Genomic DNA, 26,449 nt, shown 5'->3' with positions numbered 1-26,449 from the left:
GTGCTGGACCAAATTCTCCTTCTGTTCAATGCAGTTTTTGGTGTCATGGAGTTGTTAGGGTTGTCTCATTGGCACATTGTTTTCTGCTGGCTGTTGACCCGGGACCACTCTCTGCTTCTGGAGACTGAGTGTCTCCTCCATTTGCCACTCCACAGCCCCTGCTTTCATCCTTCTTGTGCTTGGAACCCCTGTGCTGTCAGACAAAGTGGGGTGGTACGAGTCTCAGGAGGTGATGTGGGTTACTGCTGGCTGGTTCCCCTCAGGTGCAGGAGCAAGAGGTGGGCCATGCACCCCTACCTTGCACCCTGCCTGACACAGTGGGCAGCTTAGTTGTTCCTCTCAGCACCTACATGTATGTGAGCTGGGGAAGAGGAGGTAATGGGGTATGTATTCTAATGAGTTTCATCCTTTTCTTCCTGGGAACAGTACAAACTCTAGGTGCTGACAGTAGCTGTCTTCACGCTTTATTCCAGCTTCAGTACTATGAAGAAGGAGTTGGTTGCTCCTGTGATTCATCTAATAATTGTTACTATATTACTTTGAATGAGTTACTATAAAGACTTGCTATTGTTACTATGCGTACTATGAATGAGTAAAGAGTTAATTGATAATCTTGTTGTTTTTGGGGAAGGCTTTTGGGTCCCCTGGCTGTGCTCAGGGGACCATGAGCTGCTGGGGGGATCAAATCTAAGCCTCCCACATGCCAGCCCTTTGAGCCATCATTCCAATCCTATTGTTTTTGAAGCAATACTTTTTTTTTTTTTTTGTTGTTGTTTTTTGGGTCACACCTGGCCAGGCTCAGGGGTTACTCCTGGCGCTCAGAAATCACCCCTGGCAGGCACAGGGGACCATATGGGATGCTGGGATTCGAATACTGTCCCTTTGCCTGACCTCCATGCTATCTCTCAGGCCCCAAGAAGCGATTGAAGAAACTTTTTCAATGTTCTTTATTTTTGTTGATTTTGAACATTTTAGAGCAATGATCCTCAAACTACGGCCCGCGGGCCACATATTGTATTTATTCCTATTTTGTTTCTTCACTTCTAAATAAGATATATGCAGTGTGCATAGAAATTTGTTCATAATTTTTGTTTTTACTATAACCTGGCCCTCCAACAGTCTGAAGGACAGTGAACTGGCCCCCTGTTTAAAAAGTTTGAGGACCCCAGTTTTAGAGTAACTGTAGCAAAATTTAAAAGTTATTCCTGTAATATATATATATAAACACATATATATATATACATACATATATATATATATATTTGTGTGTGTGTGTGTGTGTAAGTGGGGGTTGGCCACACCTGGTGATGCTCAGGGGTTACTCCTGGCTAAGCGCTCAGAAATCGCTCCTGGCTTGGGGGACCATATAGGATGCCGGGGAATCAAACTGCGGTCTATCCTGGGTCAGCATGCAAGGCAAATGCCCTACCACTTATGCCACCGTTCCGGCCCCATGTGATCTATATTTTTAATATATGTCATTTCTACAGGAAATTTACTTGTTATATATTGAGAGATTATAAAGATTTAAATTTTCTATTTTGATGATGATATCATTACGATGGAGCTCTGCTCTTGTTTTATGTAGGAGCAAAAAAGGAAAAAGATTTCTCTGTTAATTCAGATCTTTACATCGAGTTTGTATTTATATGAAGATTGTGGGTTGACAGTTATAATTCTTTCTTCCATTTTTTTGTCTTCCAGTCATCACCTTTGAAATGCTGTCTGATGACTACTCAAAGGTATGCTTGATGGCATTGGTTTGTCTGGGGTACCCAGAAGATGAATGAGTAGATTTTATTTTTACGATATGTGGTTTTTATCATCTCGTTGTTAAACTAGAAATAACCAAAAAGTGAATATCATTTTCTCTTTTTTGGTTATTGGGCCACACCCAGTGATGCTCAGGGATTACTCCTAGCTATGTGCTCAGAAGTCGCTCCTGGCTTGGGCGGACCATATGGGACGCCGGGGGATCGAACCTCAGTCTGTCCTTGGCTAGCACTTGCTAGCGCCACCGCGCCGGCCTCGAATGTTATTTTTGTTACTGTGTTTCTAGTTAGTTGGTCACATGTGTGATATGTTGTATCTTTTTTTGGGGGGGTCACACCCAGCATTGCTTAGGAGTAACACCTGGCTCTATGCTCAGAAATTGCTTCTGGCAGGCACCGGGGGGGGGGGGGGGGGTAGGGGACCATGTAGGATGCCAGGATTTGAACTACCATCCTTCTGCATGCAAGGCAAATGCCTTACCTTCATGCTATCTCTCCGGCCCCAGGTATGTTGTATCTTTTAAAACAACAACGATGTGGATAGCCTAGATTTCAAAATGGGTTTTTCCATGCCACTTCTGAAATCTTCACTTTATTGGAAAGAATCTATAGCAGTCATACTTTTATATTATATTATTTTAAATTAAAAAATTGGAGTTACACCCACTATTAATATTGCTCAGGGGCCATTCCTGACAGTGCCCAGGAATCAGGTGGCGGTGGACACAAACTCCAGCCCTTTGGGACATCTTGGCTCTAATTGCTGTCTTTGTGACTACAATGTTATTTGCCCATTTGCTTTTATTTTCTTATTCAGATGTGAAGAGTGAAATAGCAGTGTTGTATGCTTAATTTTCTTAACTCTGCAAGTAGTTAAAAATACTGTGAAATATTTTTCTTTCCTTTCCTTTTTCCTTTCCTTTCCTTTCCTTTCCTTTCCTTTCCTTTCCTTTCCTTTCCTTTCCTTTCCTTTCCTTTCCTTTCCTTTCCATTTTCCTTTCCTTTCCTTTCCTTGACTTTCCTTTCCGTTCCTTTTTCCTTTCCTTTTTCCTTTCCTTTGCTTTCCTTTCCTTTCCTTTCCTTCCCTTCCCTTTTCCTTTCCTTTCCTTTCCTTTCCTTTCCTTTCCTTTCCTTTCCTTTCCTTTCCTTTCCTTCCTTCCCTTTCCCTTTCCCTTTCCCTTTCCTTTCCTTTCCGTTCCTTTCCTTTCCGTTTTTGGGTTATACCCGGTAGTACTCAGGAGTTGCTTCTGGCTCTATGCTCAGAAACCGCTCCTGGAAAGCCCTGCTTTACTTACCTATATCACTATAGAATAAACTCTGGGCCATGCACTCAGCCCTACAGAGCTACATCCCCAGCTCTGTAATGACAATTCTTAGCTATAATGGCGAGGTCTATGTGTACAGCTGTGAAGAAATAGCTGGGCTACGAACCCAAGCAATCTCATTTCTTTCTTTTTGTTTCATTTTCAGATTGTCTTCTTACACAATGATAGATATATTGAATTCCATTCACAATCAGGCTTTTATTACAAAACCAGAATACCAAAGTTTGGGAGAGATTTCTCTTACCATTATCCGTCCTGTGACTTGTATTTTGTTGGTGCAAGGTATGTTCTGATCACACTGTGTTTTCTCCTGTCCACCTGCCAGCTGACTTCTGTTCTTGAAATTTTAAATTTATTTTTTATTTCTTCTTGAAATTGAAGTCAGGGGTTTAAAGAATTAGACACATCCTTGCTTTCAACTTGCTCCCAGGTCATAGATCTGAAGTGACTGATGTATGTTATTTCATCTTGACCTTCACTAGTGTGGTGCTCTGTGTTTAGAGACACAAGTAACCATGTCAGGTACCATTCATGGTAAAGTTCATTTTGTTTGTTTGTTTTTATTTTGGGTCCACACCCGGCGCCACTCAGGGATTACTCTTGGTTCTGGGCTCAGAAATTACTACTGACAGGCTGGGGAGACCATATGGGATGCCCAGAACCGAACCCGGGCCCATGCTAGGTTGGCCTCGCGCAAGGCAGATGCCCTGCCGCTGTGCTATCTCTTTGGCCCTAAAGTTTATTATTTGGGGGCGGGGGTTACCCCTGGCTATGCACTCAGAAATTGATCCTGGCTTGGAGACCATATGGGACACTGGGGATCCAAACGAGGTCAGCCCTGGGTCAGCTGCGTGCAAAGCAAATGCCCTATCGCTGTGCTATCACTCTGGTCCCTAAAGTTCATTTCTTTACCCCTTTCTAGAGCATCTTAAGTAATATTCTCCTTAACGACATATCTTCATAGCATATGAGTAATTTCATTTCCTTTTATACATGAATAAATTTACAAATAAGGAAAATTTTTTTACTGTAGAATACACTTTTGTATCAGCTTAAAACATTTATTTATTTATTTATTTATTTATTTATTTATTTATTTATTTATTTATTTATTTTGGTTTTGGAGACACACCCGGCGGCACTCAAGGGTTACTCCTGGCTATCTGCTCAGAAATAGCTCCTGGCAGGCACAGGGGACCATATGGGACACTGGGATTCCAACCAACCACCTTAGGTCCTGGGCCTTGCTGCTTGCAAGGCAAACACTGCTGTGCTATCTCTCCAGCCCCAGCTTAAGACGTTTATGAGTAGTGTTTATATACATGTGAAAAGATCCTCCTAAATTATTATTTACATGAATAAAAAAACTAGACATTAACTTTATTAGACATTTAACTTTATTCATTCCTTTGCAGCTCTGAAGTTTATAGGCTAAACTTAGAACAAGGGCGCTACCTGAATCCTCTGCAAACCAATGCTGCGTGAGTATTCTGGGAGTGTGGCTGCTGTGTTTGTCCTGACCAGGAGATGGTGCCAGAGGCTCATGCTGGTGTAAAATGTGTGACTGTTAAAGCAGAGATCCGGGTTACTTAAAAAGAGATATGTTGGGGCCGGGAAGGTGGCGCTAGAGGTAAGGTGTCTGCCTTACAAGCGCTAGCCAAGGAACGGACCGCGGTTCGATCCCCCGGCGTCCCATATGGTCCCCCCAAGCCAGGGGAGATTTCTGAGCACATAGCCAGGAGTAACCCCTGAGCGTCAAACGGGTGTGGCCCAAAAACCAAAAAAAAAAAAGAAAAAAAAAAGAGATATGTCAGTTGAATTGCCACTATTTTCAACATAAAAATCCAAAACACAATAAAACAGTATCGACAAGTCTAAAAAATAAGTCCTATTGTTTCCTTAAATAAAAATCACTGAAGGACCTGATTTATCTTAAAATTTAAAATTTTTGGGCCGGAGAGATAGCATAGAGGTAAGGCATTTGCCTTGCAAGCAGAAGGTCAGTGGTTCGAATCCCGGCAAACCATATGGTCCCCTGAGCCTTCCAGGATGATTTGTGAGCATAGAGCCAGGAGTAACCCCTGAGTGTTGCGGGTGTGACCCCAAAAAAACAAAACAAAACAAAATTTAAATATTTAAAAATATACACTCAGATTTTAAAAAAGAATAAAAATGAAGTGTATTTTTTGAAGTGTTCTTTTAGGTGTTCATTGATGATTTTGTGTTTTGGGCTTTTCTGTGGAGAGATTTTGAGATAACTTGGGTAGTCTTTAAAAATCACTCAGTCTGGGCCGGAGAGATAGCACAGTGGTAAGGTGTTTGCCTTACATGTGGAAGGTCGCTGGTTCAAATCCCGGCACCCCATATGGTCACCCGAGCCTGCTGGGAGTGATTTCTGAGCATAGAGCCAGGAATAACCCCTGAGCATTGCCGAGTGTTACCCAAAAACCAAAAAAAAAAAAAAAAAAATCAGTCATTGTTTTTTGCTAGCAGATGCCTATGATTTTCTTACTTTTCTTTTAGCATATATGTAGTCTGTACTTTATTTTTGGGTATTAGTAAAAATACCTTTTTTTTTTTTTTTTTTTGGGTCATACAGGGCAGCGCTCAGGGGTTACTCCTGGCTCTATGCTCAGAAATTGCCCCTGGCAGCACAGGGGACCATATGAAATGCCGGGATTCGAACCACTGTCCTTCTGCATGACAGGCAAATGCCGTACCTCCATGCTATCTCTCCGGCCCCTAGTAAAAATATCTTTTTTTTTTTTTTTTTTGGTTTTTGGGCCACACCCGGCAGTGCTCAAGGGTTACTCCTGGCTATCTACTCAGAAATAGCTCCTGGCAGGCACCGGGGACCATATGGGACACCGGGATTCAAACCAACCACCTTTGGTCCTGGATCGCCTGCTTGCAAGGCAAACACCGCTGTGCTATTTCTCCGGGCCCAAAAATATCTTGAGTATACTTAATTCAAAGAGAAGACCTTTAGGAATGAGTTTTTCATAAGAATGATACTGAGTAATCACTAGTAGTAAAACTATTATATACAAGTATTATTTAGTGCTTTATATATATTTATTTTATTGAAATAGTTGTGATCTACAGAATCCTTCATAGTTGAATTTCAGATATACAGTGAGTTAGGGCCCTTCCCATCACCACTGTCAACTTCCCTCCAATGTACTCAGAGTGTATCCTGTAACACCATCTCTGCTCCCTGGCCTGCCAGTATAACAGGCCTTTTTAAGTTTAGGTTGTTGAAGTGTAAGTCCCTTGAGTCTATGTTTTATATATTCTTTTAAACTTAACATCAACTGATTGGTGATATTATCTGTTGCGCAGAGAGGGTCAATGGCTATTCAGGGTCATAGGAGATAAGGGGGGAGGGGAATTGCTTCTCATAAATGTGTCTACAAAGTTGGCTTGGGTTTTTGAGGGTTTTAAGTTTATTTTTTTGGCTTTTGGGTTACACCCAGCAGCACTCAGGGGTTACTCCTGGCTCTATGCTCAGAAATCGCTCCTGGCAGACTTGGGGGACCACATGGGACACTGGGATTTGAACCAACCACCTTTGGTCCTGGATCGGCTGCTTGCAAGGCAAACGCCGCTGTGCTATCTCTCCGACTCCAAAGGGTTTTAAGTTTATTAATTAGGCTGGAGCGGTGGCACAAGCGGTAAGGCCTTGCCCACGCTAGCCTAGGATGGACCACAGTTTGATCCCCCAGCATTCTATATGATCCCCCAAGCCAGGAGGGATTTCTGAGTGCATAGGCAGGAGTAACCCTTAAGCGTCATTGGATATGACCCAAAAAACCAAAAAGAAAAAAAAATTTTATTAATGATTTGGGGGGATAAGGAGTAGGAGAAATTGGCAGGGCAAAAGGATGCAGGAGGCCATATCTAAGGCTCTCTGGGAGTTCAGGCCTTGCCATGAGTCCAGAGGACCCAGTTTAAGGTGTGCTTGACCATTCCTGGGTCAGGCCCATCTGGCATCAGCTGCCTGTCAACCAGCATGGCTTCAAATTCATTCGCACGAAACTGGGTAAAGCCCCAATCTTCAGTCATATGCTCCTGGTACTGCAGTTCAGTGTGGGTGAGTGGGTGGGTGGGTATGGTGGTGATTTGCCAATGTGGCCAGCAGGACGGTCACCTGGGGAGCAGGACCTTCAGTGGCTAAGTGCCTCACAGGGCATTCCTTGTGGATGCTGATGAAGGAATCTTCATTTTCTTCATATTCTTATAGAATGGGTCATTTAATTATAAAGGATTGAATGTCTTTCTCCACCAAGGTTGATGCTAACTAATACTGCTGTTTCCACTTTACTTTTAGGGAGAATAATGTGTGTGACATAAATTCAGCACATGGGTTGTTTGCCACAGGAACAATTGAGGTAAATTTATGTTTATGATACTTTATTTTTTTTTTTTTTTTGGTTTTTGGGCCACACCCTGTGACGCTCAGGGGTTATTCCTGGCTATGAGCTCAGAAGTTGCTCCTGGCTTCTTGGGGGACCATATGGGACGCCGGGGGAGCTGGGGGATCGAACCGCGGTCCGTCCTAGGCTAGCGCAGGCAAGGCAGGCACCTTACCCCTAGCGCCACCGCCCGGCCCCATATGATACTTTATTTTATTTATTTATTTATTTATTTTGGTTTTTGGGCTACACCCAGCAGTACTCAGGAGTTACTCCTGGCATGCTCGGACCATAAGGGATGCCGTGAATCAAACTAGAATAGTACTGGGTCAGCCATGGGTGGGCTGTGTGCAAGGCATTTAGTTCCAGTCCCTTTTGGGTCACATCTGGCGGTGCTCAGGCCTAACTCCTGTCTCTGAGCTAAGGAGTTACTCCAGAGGTGGCTCCTGCACCTCTGGCAGTGCTTGGCGACCCAGATGGAATGCTGGGATTGAACCTGGGTCAACCATGTACAAGGTACAAACACCCTCCCTGCAGTACTATCTCTTCAGCCCCTGTTGACGATATTTTAGCTGTGTGTTTTGGGTCTGGGAGATGACTCCAAGGGTTGACTTGTATGTTTTACATACAGGAGCCCTAAATATACCCAATGCAGTGTGGTTTCCTGTTCATTGCCAGGATCAATGCCATTACTGAAGCAGATGTTCTCCAAAACAAGCAAACAGAAGATTATATCTGATAATGAAGAGCATTTCTAAACAAGTTGGTTTGCATTTTACCACTCAAGAACCCATTTCTCCTAAGAAATGCAACACCAGCCAGCACTGCCAGAAATACCTTAGGATTCCTTAATGTCATTGATTTTAAATTCATTTTTGGCTGTTGCTCCCTCAGAAACTTTTTACGGTTGCCATGTTTTTTTGGCAGTCCCTTCATTTAGTTTATTTGTGATCAACAGTTTATGGAATGCTTCACAAATTTGCGTGTCATCCTTGTGCAAGGGCCATTCTAATCTTCTTTGTATCATTCCAATTTTGGTATATATGCTGCCAAAACAAGCACTGTGATCAACGATTTAAATTTTGTTTTGGAATCACATCTGGCAGCGCTTAGGGCTTACTCCTAGCTCTGTGCTCAAGGATCACTCCTAGCGGTACTGAGAGAACCATCAGGGATTCCAGGGATTGAGACAGGGTCAACCACATGTAACATAGGTGCCTTATCCCCTGTCCTAGCACTTCAGCTCGACCCACAGTAGAAGAAGCTAAGTCTGAGTTAAGGTGTTAGTGAAGGGAAGTCATGGCTCTGAATGGCTCTGAGTCTCATGTGCAGTGTCAGTTGTGTGTTGTACAAAGAGACTGCTTTCCCTTGCTATACATTATCCTGTATAACCCAGGGACGTACATGTGTGGTGGCTTTGTCATCGGACTCCAAACACATGGTGTAAATGCCGAGTGCCACACAGGTCATGGCTTGTTGTGGGGGCTCCTGCAGCAGTCCCTCCCATTCTCGGCCAGAGGTCTGTGCCCTTGTGTTCAACATGGCTGCTTCTTGGTCTTGTGATGAACTGCCTTCCCGCAAGGCTAGTTCTTCATTGGCAATAGAGTCCATCTTTACTGAGCTGACATGATAAAGATGCAGGCAAGAACCCTATGAAGGAACCTATGTGGACACCTACGTGAAAGACATTAAAGCATTGCCAGAGTAAAATAATCTATAAGGTTAAAAAAATAATAAACTTGAATCTCTATTGAATTATACTTGTTAATAATCAGGGGTCCTCAAACTTTTTTTTTTTTTTTTTTTTTTTTTTTGGTTTTTGGGCCACACCCAGTAACGCTCAGGGGTTACTCCTGGCTATGTGCTCAGAAGTTGCTCCTGGCTTGGGGGACCATATGGGACACCGGGGGATCGAACCGCGGTCCGTCCAAGGCTAGCGCAGGCAAGGCAGGCACCTTACCTTTAGCGCCACCGCCCGGCCCCTGGTCCTCAAACTTTTTAAACAGGGGGCCAGTTCACTGTCCCTCAGACCATTGGAGGGCCTGACTATAGTAAAAACAAAACTTATGAACGAATTCTTACGCACACTGCATATATCTTATTTTGCATTGAAGAAACAAAACAGATACAAATACAGTATGTGGCCCGCGGGCCATAGTTTGAGGACCACTGAAGACCTTCTAAAGGGCTAGTAGGGTGGATATTTGTCTAAATTTTTTCTAGTGGCAGCTGTGACTGAAGATTGCTGATTTTTGTTGCTGTTTAGGGCCGAGTGGAATGCTGGGACCCAAGAACGCGAGGCAGAGTGGGCCTGTTAGATTGTGCTTTGAGTAGTGTCACAGCGGATTCAGAGTAAGTCGAAATTAATTTGCAGTTTAAGTATTGGTCAGTTCTCAATTTTAAGTGTACGTATCCATACCAGGTTAACTGAATTACTAACAGGACGAAACTCTTATTTTTGTATAAGATTATGATTTTTTTTGTATTTATTTGGCATAAAAATCCTTTCCTATGAATATAGTTTACTAACTGCTAAGATGATACAGAATTCCTTGGCGGAGTGCTCCAGAGAATTTCCATGTTTGCTTGGTTGCTATAGAATTTTGTTGTCAGAAATACGCTGCTGGAATGTATATTTCCGGGTCTGTGGGATCTGGTGACAGACTCAGGAATGTCCCTGGCATTAACTGATGAACTCTACTTAACTCTCAAAATGAGGTGCTTTTATTTTGATTTGAAGTGCCAGGGAGCATGTGATTTTTGATATTTGCTCTGTTAAGTCCCAAACTCAGCATCCACTGGTCAAAAGACCACCAGGGAGACAGGCAATACTGTAAATGCATGGGAGTTTATTCCAGCATGCTGGGGTTCAACATCTAAGAAATGAGGACCCCAGGAATGGCTCATAGGCCAAATTTAAAGGGTACATAGGGCTCAGTCTAGGAGATGCCTGCCTCCAGGTAGTGGGTTTTTAAATTTATTGGTCCTTAGTATGAGGGTACATCAGCCAGACAGCTAGCATTGGTTGTAGTTCAAATGTCACATCAGACAAATGGTTATGGTGGGCTATAAGCTCAGTGAAGGGTGATCAGGCATTTCCAGATCCAGGGTGTGGTGTCAGACCCAGGGTGTCGGTGTCATCTGGCCATTGCTATTTAGCCTCTGATATTTGACCAGGAGGCCAGTCTTGGAATAACCCCATAAGGTCTGGTTCTAGGAACTGGCTGCTCTCTGGGCCTCGTCTTTGTAGTTTAAAGCTTGAACCTGTTATAACATTACTTAGGTTCACAGCAAAGCTAATTTACAGTTAATTTCTAAACCAAATGTTAGATTCTAACAGTTCTTTTTTTTTTTTTTTTTTTTTGGTTTTTGGGCCACACCCGTTTGACGCTCAGGGGTTACTCCTGGCTATGTGCTCAGAAATTGCCCCTGGCTTGGGGGGGACCATATGGGACGCTGGGGGATCGAACCGCGGTCTGTTCCTTGGTAGCGCTTACAAGGCAGACACCTTATCTCCAGCGCCACCTTCCCGGCCCCGATTCTAACAGTTCTTATTACCAGTTTCTGCATTAAACGTAAATAGAAAATTCATACTGCAGAATGAAAACACTTGAATCAAATAAGAAGCACACCATCTTAATTTTTATTTTTAAAAGATTGAGGGGCTGGAGAGAGAGAGACCGTAAGGGTGAAGGTATTTGCTGTGCACACAGCTGAGTCTGGTTCAATTCCCAGCACCACATAGGCATATAGCACATGGGCATATACAGCCAGGAGTCCTCTAGGCATAGACCCGAGAGTAAGCCCAGACCGCTTTCATTGTGGTCCCAAGGCCTAAAATGAATAAAATAAAGCTTAAGTGAAAATTAATGTGTCTCTGCACTAAAAAAATAATGCTTGCATTAATTTTGGAGTGCAACTTTGAAACAGGCTTGTATTAGAAATGATTGATAATGGTTTGGTTATGAGACCTCCAGGACCTTGAGGCTTGAACGTATATCCACTCTGAGACTCTGGGGATGTGAGATCCTTTTGGATGCTCCTCATTGGCTCCATGGATCTGTGGTCCTGGGCCAGAGTGGAGTAGAAAGTAGAAAGTCCTGCAGCCGGATGGCTACCCACTTCTGATCAAGTTCTCTAGTTCTCCACCATGAAGCACTGCTTTTTATTCTGCCATACTTGGGTGCAGAGTGAGGAATTTACTGTAGCTTTATGGCCATAAGTACTTTCATTTTGCCCTTTTTTCCTTTTTTGTTTTTGGTTTTAGGGTCCACACCCGTTTGATGCTCAGGGGTTACTCCTGGCTAAGTGCTCAGAAATTGCCCCTGGCTTGGGGGGACCATATGGGACGCTGGGGGATCGAACCTCGGTCCTTCCTTGGCTAGCGCTTGCAAGGCAGACACCTTACCTCTAGTGCCACCTCGCCGGCCCCGCCCTTTTTCCTTTTAAATGTTCTCAGTCCTGACTTGAATTTGTTTGCTTTGTAATCCTGGGTATTGAATCCATGTGTCTCACACATAGCAGGCACTCGCCCCCTGAACTCATCCCTGGTCCTGGCCTGAGTTTCAGTTTTTATTGTAATTCAGCATGTTTGAAAACAAATGACATAGCCATGCTTAAAACTACGATCATTATTTTTCCTCTTTTTTTCTTTTTGTTTTGTTTTGGTTTTTGGGCCACACCCTGTGGCACTTAGGTTACTCCTGGCTCTGCGTTCAGAAATCACTCCTGGCTGGGCTGGTGGGGACCATATGAGATGCCAGGGATCGAACCAGGGTCATTTCTGGATTGTCCTTTCCAAGGCAAATGCCCTACCGTCTGTTATACTCTGGCCCCCTCATTGTTTTTTCTAAAGTCAAGAGGATGGTGTTTTTATAAATGCCTTTATTCTGCCTTAATTAAAATAAAAGATACTGTCATCCTTTTCTTTCTTTCTTTCTTTTTTTTTTTTTTTTTTTTTTTTTTGGTTTTTGGGTCACCCCTGGCAGCGCTCAGGAGTTACTCCTGGCTCTATGCTCAGAAATTGCTCCTGGCAGGCTCAGGGGACCATATGGGATGCCGGGATTTGAACCACTGACCGTTTGCATGTAAGGCAAATGCTTTACCTCCATGCTATCTCTCCGGCCCCACTGTCATCCTTTTCAATCTATTTTAAATTTTCAGAAACTCTTCATTTAGCTTTAAAATAGAAATATTTTGGAAATATTTTTTGTAACCTATGGATCTTTAAGCATCAATTACATTTGTGCACATATACATTACAAATTATTTTTTGTTTGCTTGTTTGTTTGTTTTTTGGGCCACACCCAGCGGTGCTCAGGGGTTATTCCTGGCTATCTGCTCAGAAATAGCTCCTGCAGGCATGGGGGACCATATGGGACACTGGGATTCGAATCAAGCACCTTAGGTCCTGGGTCAGCTGTTTGCAAGGCAGATAGCCACTGTGCTATCTCTCCGGCCCCATAAATCATTTTTTCTTTTCATGAGTTTCAGACATGAAGGGACACATAAGACTTTTCCTATTAAAAAAAGTAAGATTATTACAGAGTGTAATGGTCTAACTTGCAGGGGTCTCAAACTCGCGGCCCACGGGCCGCAATGGGCCCTCCATACAACATTTTGGTGGCCCTGCCCTAGAGGAATCTATTTTTGTTTAGTTTTGTTTTAGTTGTTTGGTTCACACCCCCAATGTTCAAGGCTTGCTTACTACTGACTTTGCACTCAAGGATCACCCCGACTTTGCTTCCTGCGGTCCGCAGGTAAATTGAGTTTGAGACCCCTGGAAGGGTAAGGCTCCTGCCCTGTACATGGTTGACCCAAACAGACTGCGGTTCGAATCCCGATGTCCCCTATGGTCCCCTGAGCATGCCAGGAGCAACTTCTGAGTGCAGAACCAGAAGGAACCCCGGAGGGCCGCCTGGTGTGACCCCTAAACAAACAAACAAACAAAAGACAAAAGAATAAAAGTAAGATTATTGGTGAATTTGTTACAAGAAGGAGGTTTGGCCATACATATATGAATCATAGCCAATTTATTTGTCATTCAGGATTAACAGTTTACCAACGATTTCTGCTCTGAAATTTAATGGTGCCTTGACCATGGCGGTTGGAACATCTACGGGGCAGGTAAGTGTGTTTTGCTTTTAGATCATGTACTGAAGTCAGGATTTCAGACACTTGTAGGCATCATGGGAAACATTCCTTTATCTGCTCACCATGGTAAGAGAAAACAAGGTATTGTTATGTACCAGAGAGCTGTGGGCTCCAGATACATATTCTCCCAGTACAGCAGACCTTCTGTTTCTTGGCCTGATGCTGGCTCGAAATCAGTCCCAATTCCTGACTGTGTTTCAGGGCTCCTCAGATGTGTTCCAAATATTGGCCCCTTCATGTTTCCTTCCCGTGTCCACCTCCATCCCCCCTCCCCAGTCCTACCTTTTGGTCTCTGAATCACGTGATTTTTCACTTAAAATTTCCAGGAGACCTAAGTGGGCCATGTAGTGCTCAGGTTAGAAACACTGATTTTGTGGAGCTGGAGTTATCGCAGTGCAGTGGTAGGGCATTTGCCTTGCATGCCACTGATCTAGGACAGACCTGGGTTTGATCCCCAGCATCCCATATGGTCCCACAAGCCAGGAGCGACTTCTGAGCGCATAGCCAGGAGTAAACCCTGAGTGTTACCGGTGCGGCCCAAAAAAACAAACAAAAAAAAAAAAACAAAAAAAAAAAGAGAAAAAGAAAAAAAAAAGCCAACAATATTGATTTTGAGTGATTTTTTTTCTAGCACGTGGATCTTGATTTCTCTTGGCAAGAAAGTTTAGAATTCTGAGAGATTTCTACAGAGATCCACACTGCCTGAGTAGATTGAAGGTCTGAGAATTTCTGCAGATAAGAACTGTGTTCATTTTGGGCTGGAGCATTAGTACAGTGGATAGGGTGCTTATCTTCACACAGTGTCGGTTCTTGGATCCCTGGTATCCTATCTGGTTCCCTGAACCTTCCAGGAGTGATCCCTGAACACAGTTGGGTGTGGCCCAAACTCTTAAAAAGGGAGCGGGGTCAGGATGATAGCATAGTGGGTAGGGCATTTGCCTTCATGTGGCTGTTGTTGTTGTTTTTTAATATAAAATCTTTATTTAAGCACCATGATTACAAGCATGATTGTAGCTGGGTTTCAGTCATAAACAGAATACCCCTCTTCACCAGTGCAACATTCCCACTACCAATGCTCCCCTCTTGCCTGTTTTTATCCCTGGTATTCCAGATTGTCCCCTGAGCCTGCCAGTAGTAATTTCACATAACTGATAATACTGATAAAGGGTTGGTTTATTTTTGTTTGATTGTTTTTTGTTTTTTTTTTGTGGTTTTTGGGTCACACCTGGCAGCGCTCAGGGGTTATTTCTGGCTCCAGGCTCAGAAATTGCTCCTGGCAGGCACGGGGGACCATATGGGATGCCGGGATTTGAACCGATGACCTCCTGCATGAAAGGCAAACGCCTTACCTCCATGCTATCTCTCCGGCCCCTGTTTGATTGTTTTTTAATAATTTTTGGGCCATACCCAGCAGTGCTCAGGGGTTACTCCTGGCTCTGTGCTCAGAATTGTTCATGGCAGGCTGAGGGGAGCATATGGCATGCCAGGGATCAAACCCGAGTCCATGTGCAAGGCTAATAATGCCCTACCACTGTGCTATTTTTCCATCCCTAATTTTAGATATTCCTGAACACCTCTGATATGGCCCCAAAACCAAAAGAAAAAGTACATTTGATCTGGAGACTTTATATTCACCTTGTTCCATTAGCCAGGATCTGTGCAGCCAATGGTCAGTGGATCACAGCTCAGAGCTGAGTAGTCAGTGAATATGTGTTGTCTTAAATGAAATAATTCCTTAAGGATTGTCTGTCTATTTTTTTTTTTTAAGTATAGCTCAGCAAGTAGTTCCCAATCTGTGTGCCTCAAAACAACTTTGGGTATAGACTAAATAAAATAATGTTCTCTAGAGTGTCTTAAGATTTTTCTGGATTCTGGAGAGGTAATACAGTGGGGAAGGCTGCCTTGTAGTCAGCTGGCCTTGGCTCAATCACATCATCCTGAGCACCTCCAGGATTGAGTACAAAGACATGAGTAAGTTCTGAACACAGCCAAATGTGGCACGCACGCACGCGCGCACACACACACACACACACACACACACACACACACACACACGAAAAGATTTTTCTAGAATATCTTTATGACCTATTTTAGAATTTTTGTTTTGTTTTGGGGCCACACCAAATAGTGCTGAGGAACTACTCTTCATATATTACTTAGAGATCACTCCCTAGGTACCACTTGATTCCACAGCATTTACACCAGGCCTTTGAGCCATCTCAGCTTTGTGTTAACTCCTTAATGTAGCTTCTTTTTTTTTTTTTTTTTTTGGTTTTTGGGCCACACCCGGCGTTGCTCAGGGGTTACTCCTGGCTGTCTGCTCAGAAATAGCTCCTGGCAGGCACAGGGGACCATATGGGACACTGGGATTCGAATCAAGCACCTTTGGTCCTGGATTGGCTGCTTGCAAGGCAAACGCCGCTGTGCTATCTCTCCGGGCCCTTAATGTAGCTTCTTGAGATACAATGTTGAGTTCGTTTAAACAGAAATGACTTACGGCATTTTTTCTCTTTCTGTTTTTTTCCCCTTAGGTTTTATTATATGATCTTCGTTCCGATAAACCTTTGATAGTTAAGGATCACCAGTATGGACTGCCCATTAAGTCCATTTATTTTCAGGATTCATTGGATTTGATTTTGTCTGCAGACTCTCGAATTATCAAAATGTGGAATAAGCACTCAGTATGTATATTTTTGTGGTTGAAACTTTTTCTTTATCTCCTCAACTTTACTTTTACCTTTTGTTGAGTTATATGGGCCCACAAGAAAGATGCTAAATGTTCGCTGAAGTTTAATAGGAGGTCAATTTTAAGATAACATTCATATTTAGATAAAGTAGTCAAAACTTTTTGTTTTTAATTAAATTCTCCTGAGGGGCTGGAGTGATAGCACAGTGATAGGGCGTTTGCCTTTCACACTGCTGATCCAGGATGGACCTCGGTTTGATCCCCTGCGTCCCATATGGTCCCCCAAGCCAGGAGCAATTTCTGAGCTCATAGCCAGGAGTAAACCCTGAGTGTCATCAGGTGTGGCTCAAAAACCAAAAAAAAAAAAAAAAAACCAAAAAAAAAACAAAACCAAAAAACAAAACAAAACCAACCCAACAACAACAAAATTCTCCTGGGGGCCATAGTTATTGCACAGTAGTAGGGTGTTTACCTTGCATGTGGCTGACCTGGGACAGACCCAGGTTTGATCCCCAGCATCCCATATGGTCCCTTAAGCCTCCAAGAGCGATTTCTGACTGCAGAACCGGGAGTAACCCTCTCCCCCAGCACTGCTGGGTGTGGCCTCACAAAAACAAAAACAAAATTTTCTGGGGCAAGAGCAATAGTACAGCAGGTAGTGCATGGCTTGCATGCAGCCGACCTGGATTCGATCCCAGGCATTTCGTATGGTTCCCTGAGCCTGCCAGGAGTAATAAGCCAGGAGCAACCTCTGAGTACTGCAAAGTGTGGCCCATAAACCAAAAAAAAAAAACAAAAAAAAAAAACCTTTTTCTAAGAGAGGGTCTGATCGGGGAGAAATAGCTCAGTCTGCTGAGTGTGTGTGTGATGGTGTGATTCCCAGCATCAGACTTGAGCATTTCCAGACAGAGGCCCTGAATATTGGGCTGGAATAGTCCCTGAGTACTTATAGATGTGGCCCAAAACAGAAAGTAAGTTTTTTTAATCAAAGACCACTGTTAGCAGGGACAGGGAACCGACTTCTCTTTCACTCTTGGCAAGAATCTCTTCTGTTTCAGTGTCTATGAAAAACATAAAACTAAAAATAGAGTTTGCATGTAAATACAATCTCATTTCTTGGCATTTATCCCCAAAATGCAAGAATATTGTTCTAAAAAATGTATGCACACCTATAAGGCCTCCATTTGTAACTCAACCTTGGGTGAACAGGTCTGAAGAAGGGGCATAGCAAGATTTTTTTTTTAATTCTTAAGTTTATTCTTTTTTCTTTTTTTTGATTTTGGACAACACCTGGTGGTGCTCAGAGGTTACTCCTGGCTATCTGCTCAGAAATAGCTCCTGGCAGGCACGGGGGACCATATGGGACACTGGGATTCGAACCAACCACCTTTGGTCCTGGATTGGCTGCTTGCAAGGCAAACGCCGCTGTGCTATCTCTCTGGGCCCTTTTCTTTTTTTTTTTTTTCTTTTTAATTATCTTTATTTAAACACCGTGATTACAAATATGATTGTAGTTGTATGATTACAGTCATGTAAAGAGCACCCCCCTTCACCAGTGCAAGATTCCCACCACCAATTTCCCAGATCTCCCTCCTCCCCACCCCACCCACACCTGTACTCGAGACAGGCTTTCTATTTCCCTCATTCATTCACATTGTTATGATAGTTTTCAGTGTAGTTATTTCTCTAACTGCACTCATCACTTATGTGGTGAGCTTCATGTCATGAACTGCACCTACATGGGTAAATGGGGGGGAAATAATGGTTGGGACTGAGGCAGTAAAAGATTAGAAATGAGCTTTGTAGGGTAGTATCAAGGTCACAATACAAGATAGATATTATGCATATATAAACTATATGCATATAATATCAATATATATTGTATGCATTGGGGCACTAGCCCCCGCGTGGTTTTCGAAATGGAGACCAAGGAGAAAAAATTTCCAGTGACTGTCCCAACATAAACCAGTGCTGCAACAGCCCACCCTCCTCCCAAAGCACATTCCCATTAGTGTAGGGAGAGGTAGGGGGAAAGCCTGATGACCCCTATAGTGTCTACTGGACCGGCGCCTAGGGCAGGCCTGGAGTCCAGGGGAGAAAAAGGGGGATGGTTGGGGGCCTGCCAAGCCTCCCAGCACTCCCCAGGCTATGGAGAAGGCCTCCAGCATGGGGCCTCCCCAAACCCCATACCTGGCAAGAGCTGGCCTCCAGAATCAAAGGGGAAACTGGAAGCCAGATATCTGCCCACACTCCTCCCCATGCACCTCCCCCGTAGAGTACGGAGGATGGGGGGAAGCCTGAGGACCCCTAAGAGTCCACCTGAACCCACTTCTGGCCATCTAGGCCAGCACCTAGGGAAGGCCTGGAGTCCAGGGGAGAAAGAGGGGGATGGCTGGGGGCCTGCCAAGCCTCCCAGCACTCCGGAGCCAGGCTATGGAGAAGGCCTCCAGCATGGGGCCTCCCCAAACACCATACCTGGCAAGAGCTGGCCTCCAGAATCAAAGAGGAAACCGGAAGCCAGATATCAGGGCATAGCAAGATTTAAGAAAACAAGAGCCATAGGGAGAAAAGTATGGGGTCAGGGGGCTCCCAGCCTTGAGGACTGTCCTCTCTATAAAATCTCTATAGTTTAGACTCGATAGTAGTTAATAGACAAAAATACTTATCTTATGCTTACCAAGCCTAGGTGGCTCTTTTACATTTCAGATGGGTTGGCTGAAGGGAAAAGGAAACTAGGGCAAAGTCTCTGTTTTGGTTAAAGCATGGTGTGAACTCTGTATGTACAACTATACATACCTATATTCATTACAGCACTTAATACAATAGTCAGGACATGGGAACAGCCCATATGTCCAATGACAGATGAATGGATAAAGAAGCTGTGACATAGTACACAATGAAAAATTTCATCTCACTGCAGCTTGGATGGGATTGGCATATATCATGTTAAGTAAGTCAGCAGAAGGACTTATATTGATGATTTCACTCATCTGGTGGAGTGAGAAACAAAATGAAGGAATAGGTGACATTGCATGGTGGCAAAGCCTTGGCCTCAGATCCAGAACTGAGTTTATCAAACAAGGGTGTGTGTGTGTGTGGGGGGGTTTGGAGAGGTTGACTGGAGGTGACAGAGGGACAGGGGTGGGGTGGAGCGGGCACTTTGGTGGTATTGCAGTACAGTAATTCTCCATGGAAACCATGAATGTCAGAGCTGGAGCAATAGCATAGTGGTAAGGTGTTTGCCTTGCACGTGACCAACCCTGGACAGACTCCGGTTGATTCCAGCATCCCATATGGTTCCCCGAGTCTGCCAGGCGTGATTTCTGAGCCCAGAGCCGGTAGTAACCCCAAAAACAAACAAACCCTTGACTGTTAGGACTGTTGTAAACATGTTTCCTAAATTACTGTAATAAAAATTTAAAGAGGAAGAGAAATAGAATCTTGAGCATCCTTTCCTTGAGATTCTCTTCCAACCTTTCAAAAGTGTTTATGAACTAATCTTTTCATATCAGTTACTATGCATCTCAGTGTGTGTGTGTGTGTGTGTTTGTGTGTGTGTGTGTATGTGTGTGTATGTGCGTCACACCTGACAATGCTCAGGAGTTACTTTGGTTCTGCACTCTAGAAATTACTCTTGGCAGGCTTGGGGGACCATATGAGATGACGGGGATCGAACCCGGGTTGGCCACACACAAGACAAATGCCTTACCCACTGTGCTATTGTTCTGGGCCCTGCATCTCAGTTTTATATCTGCATTCTACCTCAGATTGTAAAAAGGACACATACTTTTATTTGGTCTTCTTCGTCTTTTTTTTTTTTTTTGCTTTTTGAACCATACCCTGTGATGCTCAGGGATTTACTCGGAAATTGCTCCTGGCTTGGGGGACCATATGGGATGCCAGGGGATCGAACTCTGTCCTAGGTCAGCTGCGTGCAAGGCAAAACCCCACCGCTGCACCACTGCCCTGGCCCCTACTTGGTCTTAAAAATAGTTTAAGAAAATTTGATACTTGTCTCTCCTCATTTTAGGTGTCATTTAAAAAGTAACAGCTTACTGATTTGTCCTCTTTGAAAAAATTTTTTTTGTTTTTTGTTTTTGGTTTTGGGTCACCCCCAGTAGCGCTCAGGGGTTACTCCTGGCTCTATGCTCAGAAATTGCTCCTGGAGGGTCAGGGGACCATATGGGATGCTGGGATTCAAACCACCATCCTTCTGCATGCAAGGCAAATGCCTTACCTCCATGCTATCTCTTCGGCCCCCTGATTTGTTATTTTAAACTTAATGGCTTGTGGAGGAATGGAGATTGCTTAAAGGAAGGAAATGCCTGCCTGGCCTGTGGGGCATGAGTTCAATCCCCAATACCTCCCAGTCTGTCAGGGACTCTCAATATGTGCCTCACATATTATAACACCAGGAGTACTCACCTCAGGCCCTCAGAACACTTCTTGATACTTTTTTATTTTTGGTTTTTGGGCCACACCCAGTGACACTCCGGTTATTCCTGGTTATGCACTCAGAAATCTCCTGGCTTGGGGGACCATATAGGACCTCAGGATATCTAGCTGTAGTCCCTCTTAGGTCAGTTGCATGCAAGGCAAATGCCCTACTGCTGTGCCACCACTCCAGCCCCCTGTTGATACTTATTTTTGTAGCTTGCTTACACTTGGCTGAGCATGAGCCCCGCTTTTCTGCATGAACTGTTCATTAGAATCCCTGGGTACCTGGCCCATTTCTTTTGAGCTCCTAAAATATTGACCTCACTTAATTTTCTTTTTCCCTATGAACCTTTAGGGCATGTTCTGCCCTACTGCCTGTAGAACTCCCAGAACAGTTTTGAGGGAAGAGGAAGCTTTCAGCCTTGCACAGTTCTTGGAAGAATAACCCGGTTCACTTTTCCCAGAATTAACTGTACTGCTTGTAGAGATTGCTTTGAATCAGAAAAGTCTAGGGAACATCTCCAGGTTTCAGGTCGAATTTGTTTTGTTCTTTTCCAGAAATCCACGTTTTTTTTGGTTGGTTTGTTTGTTCATTTGTTTTACTTTTTCTTTTCTTTTCTTTTTTTTTAATTTGTGGTTTTTGGGTTACACCCGGCAGTGCTCAGGGGAAACTCCTGGCTCTATGCTCAGAAATTGCTCCTGGCAGGCCCGAGGGACCATATGGGAAGCCAGATTTGAACTGATGACCTTCTGCATGAAAGGCAAACGCCTTACCTCCATGCTATCTCTCTGGCCCCTGTTCATTTGTTTTAGGTTATGAGTACCAAGAAGTGTTCAAGAAGTATCAAGGGGCTAGGGGCCAGAGAAATAGCATGGAGGTAAGGCTTTTGCCTTGCATGCAGAAAGATGGTGGTCTAATCCCGGCATCCCATATGGTCCCCCAAGCCTGCCAGGAGTGATTTCTGAGTGCAGAGCCAGGAAGAACCCCTGAGTGTTGCTGGGTGTGACCCAAAAAAACAAAAAAAAAAAAGAAGTATGAAGGGGCTAGAGTGATAGCACAGGCAGGAGTCAAGGCGAATGTCCTACCACTGTGCTATCTCTCCGACCCCAGCAGCAATCCAAGTTCCATTCTTTGATCTTTTTGTTTTGGTTTTGGGCCACACCTTGCAGCACTTGAGTTACTCCTGGCTCTGCCCTCAGATCACTCCTGGTAGGCTCCAGGAGCCATTTTGGATGTAGGGGATCGAACCTATGTTGACCATGTTCAAAGCACTGCCCTCTGTGTTATCACTCTAGCACCAAATTTACTTTGAGGGCTATTATTTCTGTTTAATACTTCAATATTTTGGGGGGAGGGGTTGGGTCACACCCGACAGCACTCAGTGGTTACTCCTGGCTCCATGCTCAGAAATCGCTCCTGGCAGGCTCAGGGGACCATATGGGATGCCGGAATTCGAACCAATGACCTTCTGCATGAAAGGCAAACAACTTACCTCCATCCTATCTCTCTGGCCCCGTACTTCACTATTTAAAAAAAAAAATATATATATATATTTATATATAGAATACTGGTATACCATGTTTCCCTGAAAATAAGACATCCTCTGAAAATAAGACCTACTTATAGGTTTCCTTCTGAGTGAACTAGAAGGCATCCTCTGAAAATAAGGCCCCCCTAGGCTCTGTTTTGGAATGAAAATTAATTTACCTTAAACTGGTTACTAGGGCCACCTCAACTGGCTCACAGTTGTCTGGTTTGTGTTGACAACTACTGTACTACCATATCATATACAGGTAATAAATTCCCTTTATTTTCATTTAACAATAAATGTGTACCATATACTTCTTCATGCAAAAATAGACATCCCCTGAAAATAAGACCTAGTACATCTTTGGAATCAAAAATTAATAATAGACACTGTCTTATTTTTGGGAAAACAGGGCAGTAGCAGTTACTTTTGACCTGTCTTTCATTCTTCTGAAGGTAATGCCTGCTACCATTGTGGAACTAGGCAACTCCCCCCAGTACAGGATAGTTTTCCAGGATGTGAATTTCTCTAATCTGGCACCGCTCACATTTTTTATTTTGGATCACACTCAGCTGTGTCTCAGGACTTACTCTGTCTCTGTACTCAGGATTCATTCCTAGCAGTGCTTGTGGGTCCCTATGGGGTTACTGGGGATCAAGTCCGGGTAGGCCACATGCAAGGCAAGGGCACTCTCTGCTGGACTCTGTCTGGCATCACCTTTACCCTTTTTTTTGTTCTATGTTGTGATTTATATTTATTTACTCCCTTTTCTCTTGCTATTTCATTTGGGAACTGGAGAGGAAAGGGGGTCACTGTGAATCTTATTTTGTTGTATTGAATTAGGACCTGGCTGCTGTTTTCACTAAGTATTAAAAATAATAATTCCCTGTGTTTTATTTGTATCAACCCCCACCCCTCTATAACACACATGCACACTTTTGCGAGCAAAGCTTCTAATAATGAGTTCATAGAGGCAAGAACTGGCAGGTATTTTCAACAACAGTTCTGAAAGCATCATGCATTAGTTGTTACAATAATGGTATTTCAGCATTGTATGTTCTTATGACTAAAAACTTCCTTGCCCAACACCCAGATTACTTGGTTTTGCTTGACTTGTTTTCTATGTTTGTTTTTCACTGTCTTTTTCCATTCCCATTATCTCCTGTCTCCTTTTGAACATCTCTTAATTTTTAAGCATATATGGATTAGGAGAATAAGGCACTTGTTTTGCATGTAACTGACTTGGATTTGATCCTCAGCACCCTATATAAACCCCACAATCCCCAAGAGGAGTAATCCCTGAGCACAGAGCTAGGAGTAACCCTTAAGCATAGCTGTTGCCCTAGTCCCTTACTCCCTTAAAAGAAAATACGATGGCTTGATCTTCCCACATGTAAAATTGAAATGTTGTTAGCCAATGTAATAATGCATGCTTGATATATTTATAGGACTTCCTTTTGTAAGATTATTTTAAATTTTATATAGATTTGGGGGCCACTTGGTTGTGCTAGGGCTCACTCCTGGCCCTGTGCTAAGTGGTCACTCCTAGCTGAACTTGGGACCATATATGGTGTTGGGGATCAAAACCAGCTTGGCCACATATGCAAGGCAAGCACCCTATTTTAGGCACTATGTCTCTGGTTCTGTGAAGTATTTTACAGCCATTATTTAATCATCAACACTTCTATTTGATATATGATTGTCTTCACTTTGCTGTGCTGACCCCCAGCCTTGACCCCAGTCCTTTTTTTTGATTTTCTGCTTTCTTTGATTGTAGGTGATCATTTTACCCAATAGTTATTGCTTTATTTTGTTTTCTTTAATTTGATTTCAGATATTAAACTCTGGGTCTTGAACAATCATTCTTCCACTGAGTTACAAACCCTAGCCACAGTTTTAAACCTTAATTTAAAAAAATTTGGGCCTGGGGAGATAGCACAGCGGCGTTTGCCTTGCAAGCAGCCGATCCAGGACCAAAGGTGGTTGGTTCGAATCCTGGTGTCCCATATGGTCCCCCATGCCTGCCAGGAGCTATTTCTGAGCAGACAGCCAGGAGTAACCCCTGAGCAATGCCGGGTGTGGCCCAAAAACCAAAAAAAAAAAAAATTTTACCATTTAGACATAACCCTGGACACTATATTTTCTTGGTTGAGATCTCTTGTCCCTAGACCTCAGTTCGTTCGTTTGTTCATTCGTTTGTTCGTTCGTTCCTCCCTCCCTTCCTCTCTTCTTCCTTCTCTCCCTGCTGTGCTCTCTTCTGACCCTGTTTATTTATTTCTAAAATAAGTGTAAAATTGATACACTGATAGGTTCTCCATTTTTTCTTTTAGGACTAAGTTCTATGATGTCAGATGATTTCTTTTACTTGGCATTACATAATTACATTATGTGTCCATTCTGTTTTCTTTCATGTGTCTTTGGCCAAGTTTTCTCCCTTTAACTATTTCTGTCATTTATTTTTACTTACTCTTTTAGGGGAAGATATTCACTTCCTTGGAACCAGAACATGACATTAATGATGTCTGCCTCTATCCTAACTCAGGTATGTACCAACATGTTGTTCAGTAAGCCACATCTCAGACATGCTTTCTTGGGGTTCCATTCTACTGAAGTCCTACTGAAGTCAAGATTTGGCTTGCTCAGGGCAGTTATTGGATGTTGTACTTACTTGAATCAAGGACAGGAAGTGGTGTGGATGATTAAAGTGGTCCTCTGAGTGACTCAGTCAGAGCCAGTCACAGTGTTTAGGTAGTGGCAGGTGTGATGCTATTTTCGTGTGCTCTTTAGCTCTTTTATGTGATTACTAATCATGTGTGGAAATTGAGGTTAGGGTTTGGAGAAGACTGAAATTGCCTAATAATCACACAGCAGGCTCTTGAAGCCGTAGGCTTGGGTGTCTTCTCAATCATTCAGTAAAGGAGCGGATCGATTTACTAGATTCAGCCTTCTGGGTAAATCTGTCTAGAACCCGTGGGTGTGAGAAGGAAGAAGCAGTGTATTCAAGGACAGATGTGCAGATAAATTAGGTAGTGAGGTCCAGGGCCAAGTTGGAAAGAGTCCCTTCTTGACAGACAGCACTTTGATAGCATGTGGAAGAGAATGACACTGACTTGGGGAGACTTGGTCTATATCAGGTTAGAATCAGGTTAGAATTGATAGTGAAATTCTGCCTCTGTTAAAGGGTCTTTCACAAGGAGAGCAAGGATGACCGGATAGAATATTTGGTTTCCTTGGGCCTTGTTTGGTGGCAAGGAGGGACCTCATGCCAGAGCTGTGGTCATGAGATGCAAGTGGCAGGAACTATGCTCCCCTTTGTCCCACTGAGTGGTCTGATGGGTCTGTATAGACTCCGCCTTTTTTTCCATTCATTCATTCATTCATTCATTCATTCATTCATTCATTCATTCATGGTTTTGGCCACAATTGCTGGCTCTGTGCTCAAAAATCGCTCCTGGATAGACTCTGCCTTTTTTACATTTATTTATTTGTTTGTTTGTTTATTTATTTAGGGTTTTAGCCACAACTACTGGCTCTGTGCTCAAAAATTGCTCCTGGTAGGCTTAGGGGAGCATGTGGGATGGTGGAAAATGAACCTGGGTCTATCCTGGGTTGGCCACACACAAGGCTAATGCCCTCTATCACTCTGGCCCCCATAGACTCCACCATTGAGGGCACTTCTGACCATTAGAAAAAGTGCAGTTTCCCAGTATGATGATCCTCCTTCTTGTTCACGAGAAATAGGGAATACGTGTGTGTGAAGCTTTATCACCTAGTATAATCAGGGGGCACTTTGTTTGCTTAAGGAAAGCCGATCCAGTAGGATATTTGAGTATCTTTTTGTTTTTCTAAAGAGGGAACAGTTGGACTTGTCATATTTTATGAGTGGACTTGTCATATGGACAATGTTAGGTGGACAATGTTGGGTGGACATGTTGGATGAACAATATTGGACAGACACGTTGGATGGACAAAGTTGATTGGACATGTTGGATGGACCATGTTGGATGGACATGTTGGTGGACAATGTTGAGCGGACATGTTGGATGGACCATGTTTATTGGACATTTGGATGGACCATGTTGGGTGGACATGTTGGATGGACAGTTCAATTCTGATGGTTTGGAATTGGGAT

General features: G+C 43.5%; 1 protein-coding gene and 1 non-coding gene across 2 annotated transcripts in view; one reads left to right on the top strand and one right to left on the bottom strand.

The window, feature by feature from the left end:
- Positions 1-26,449, top strand: part of NOL10 (nucleolar protein 10) — a 112,971-nt gene that overhangs the window by 12,849 nt on the left and 73,673 nt on the right. The window contains exons 5-12 of the mRNA XM_049784517.1: positions 1,705-1,742; positions 3,243-3,379; positions 4,513-4,578; positions 7,428-7,488; positions 9,779-9,864; positions 13,560-13,638; positions 16,197-16,346; positions 24,793-24,859. Of these exons, the coding sequence (XP_049640474.1) occupies positions 1,705-1,742; positions 3,243-3,379; positions 4,513-4,578; positions 7,428-7,488; positions 9,779-9,864; positions 13,560-13,638; positions 16,197-16,346; positions 24,793-24,859 (684 nt within the window). The remainder of the gene's footprint in view (positions 1-1,704; positions 1,743-3,242; positions 3,380-4,512; positions 4,579-7,427; positions 7,489-9,778; positions 9,865-13,559; positions 13,639-16,196; positions 16,347-24,792; positions 24,860-26,449) is intronic.
- LOC126025219 (U6 spliceosomal RNA) lies at positions 8,468-8,574 on the bottom strand. Its single transcript, XR_007501261.1, has one exon. It is a non-coding gene; the product is annotated as a U6 spliceosomal RNA (small nuclear RNA).

The sequence above is a fragment of the Suncus etruscus genome, chromosome 12 (assembly GCF_024139225.1).
Source record: "Suncus etruscus isolate mSunEtr1 chromosome 12, mSunEtr1.pri.cur, whole genome shotgun sequence".
NCBI classification, from domain to species: domain Eukaryota; kingdom Metazoa; phylum Chordata; class Mammalia; order Eulipotyphla; family Soricidae; genus Suncus; species Suncus etruscus.
Note: the sequence above shows the minus strand (reverse complement) of the source record. Positions and strands in the feature narration are given on the sequence as shown.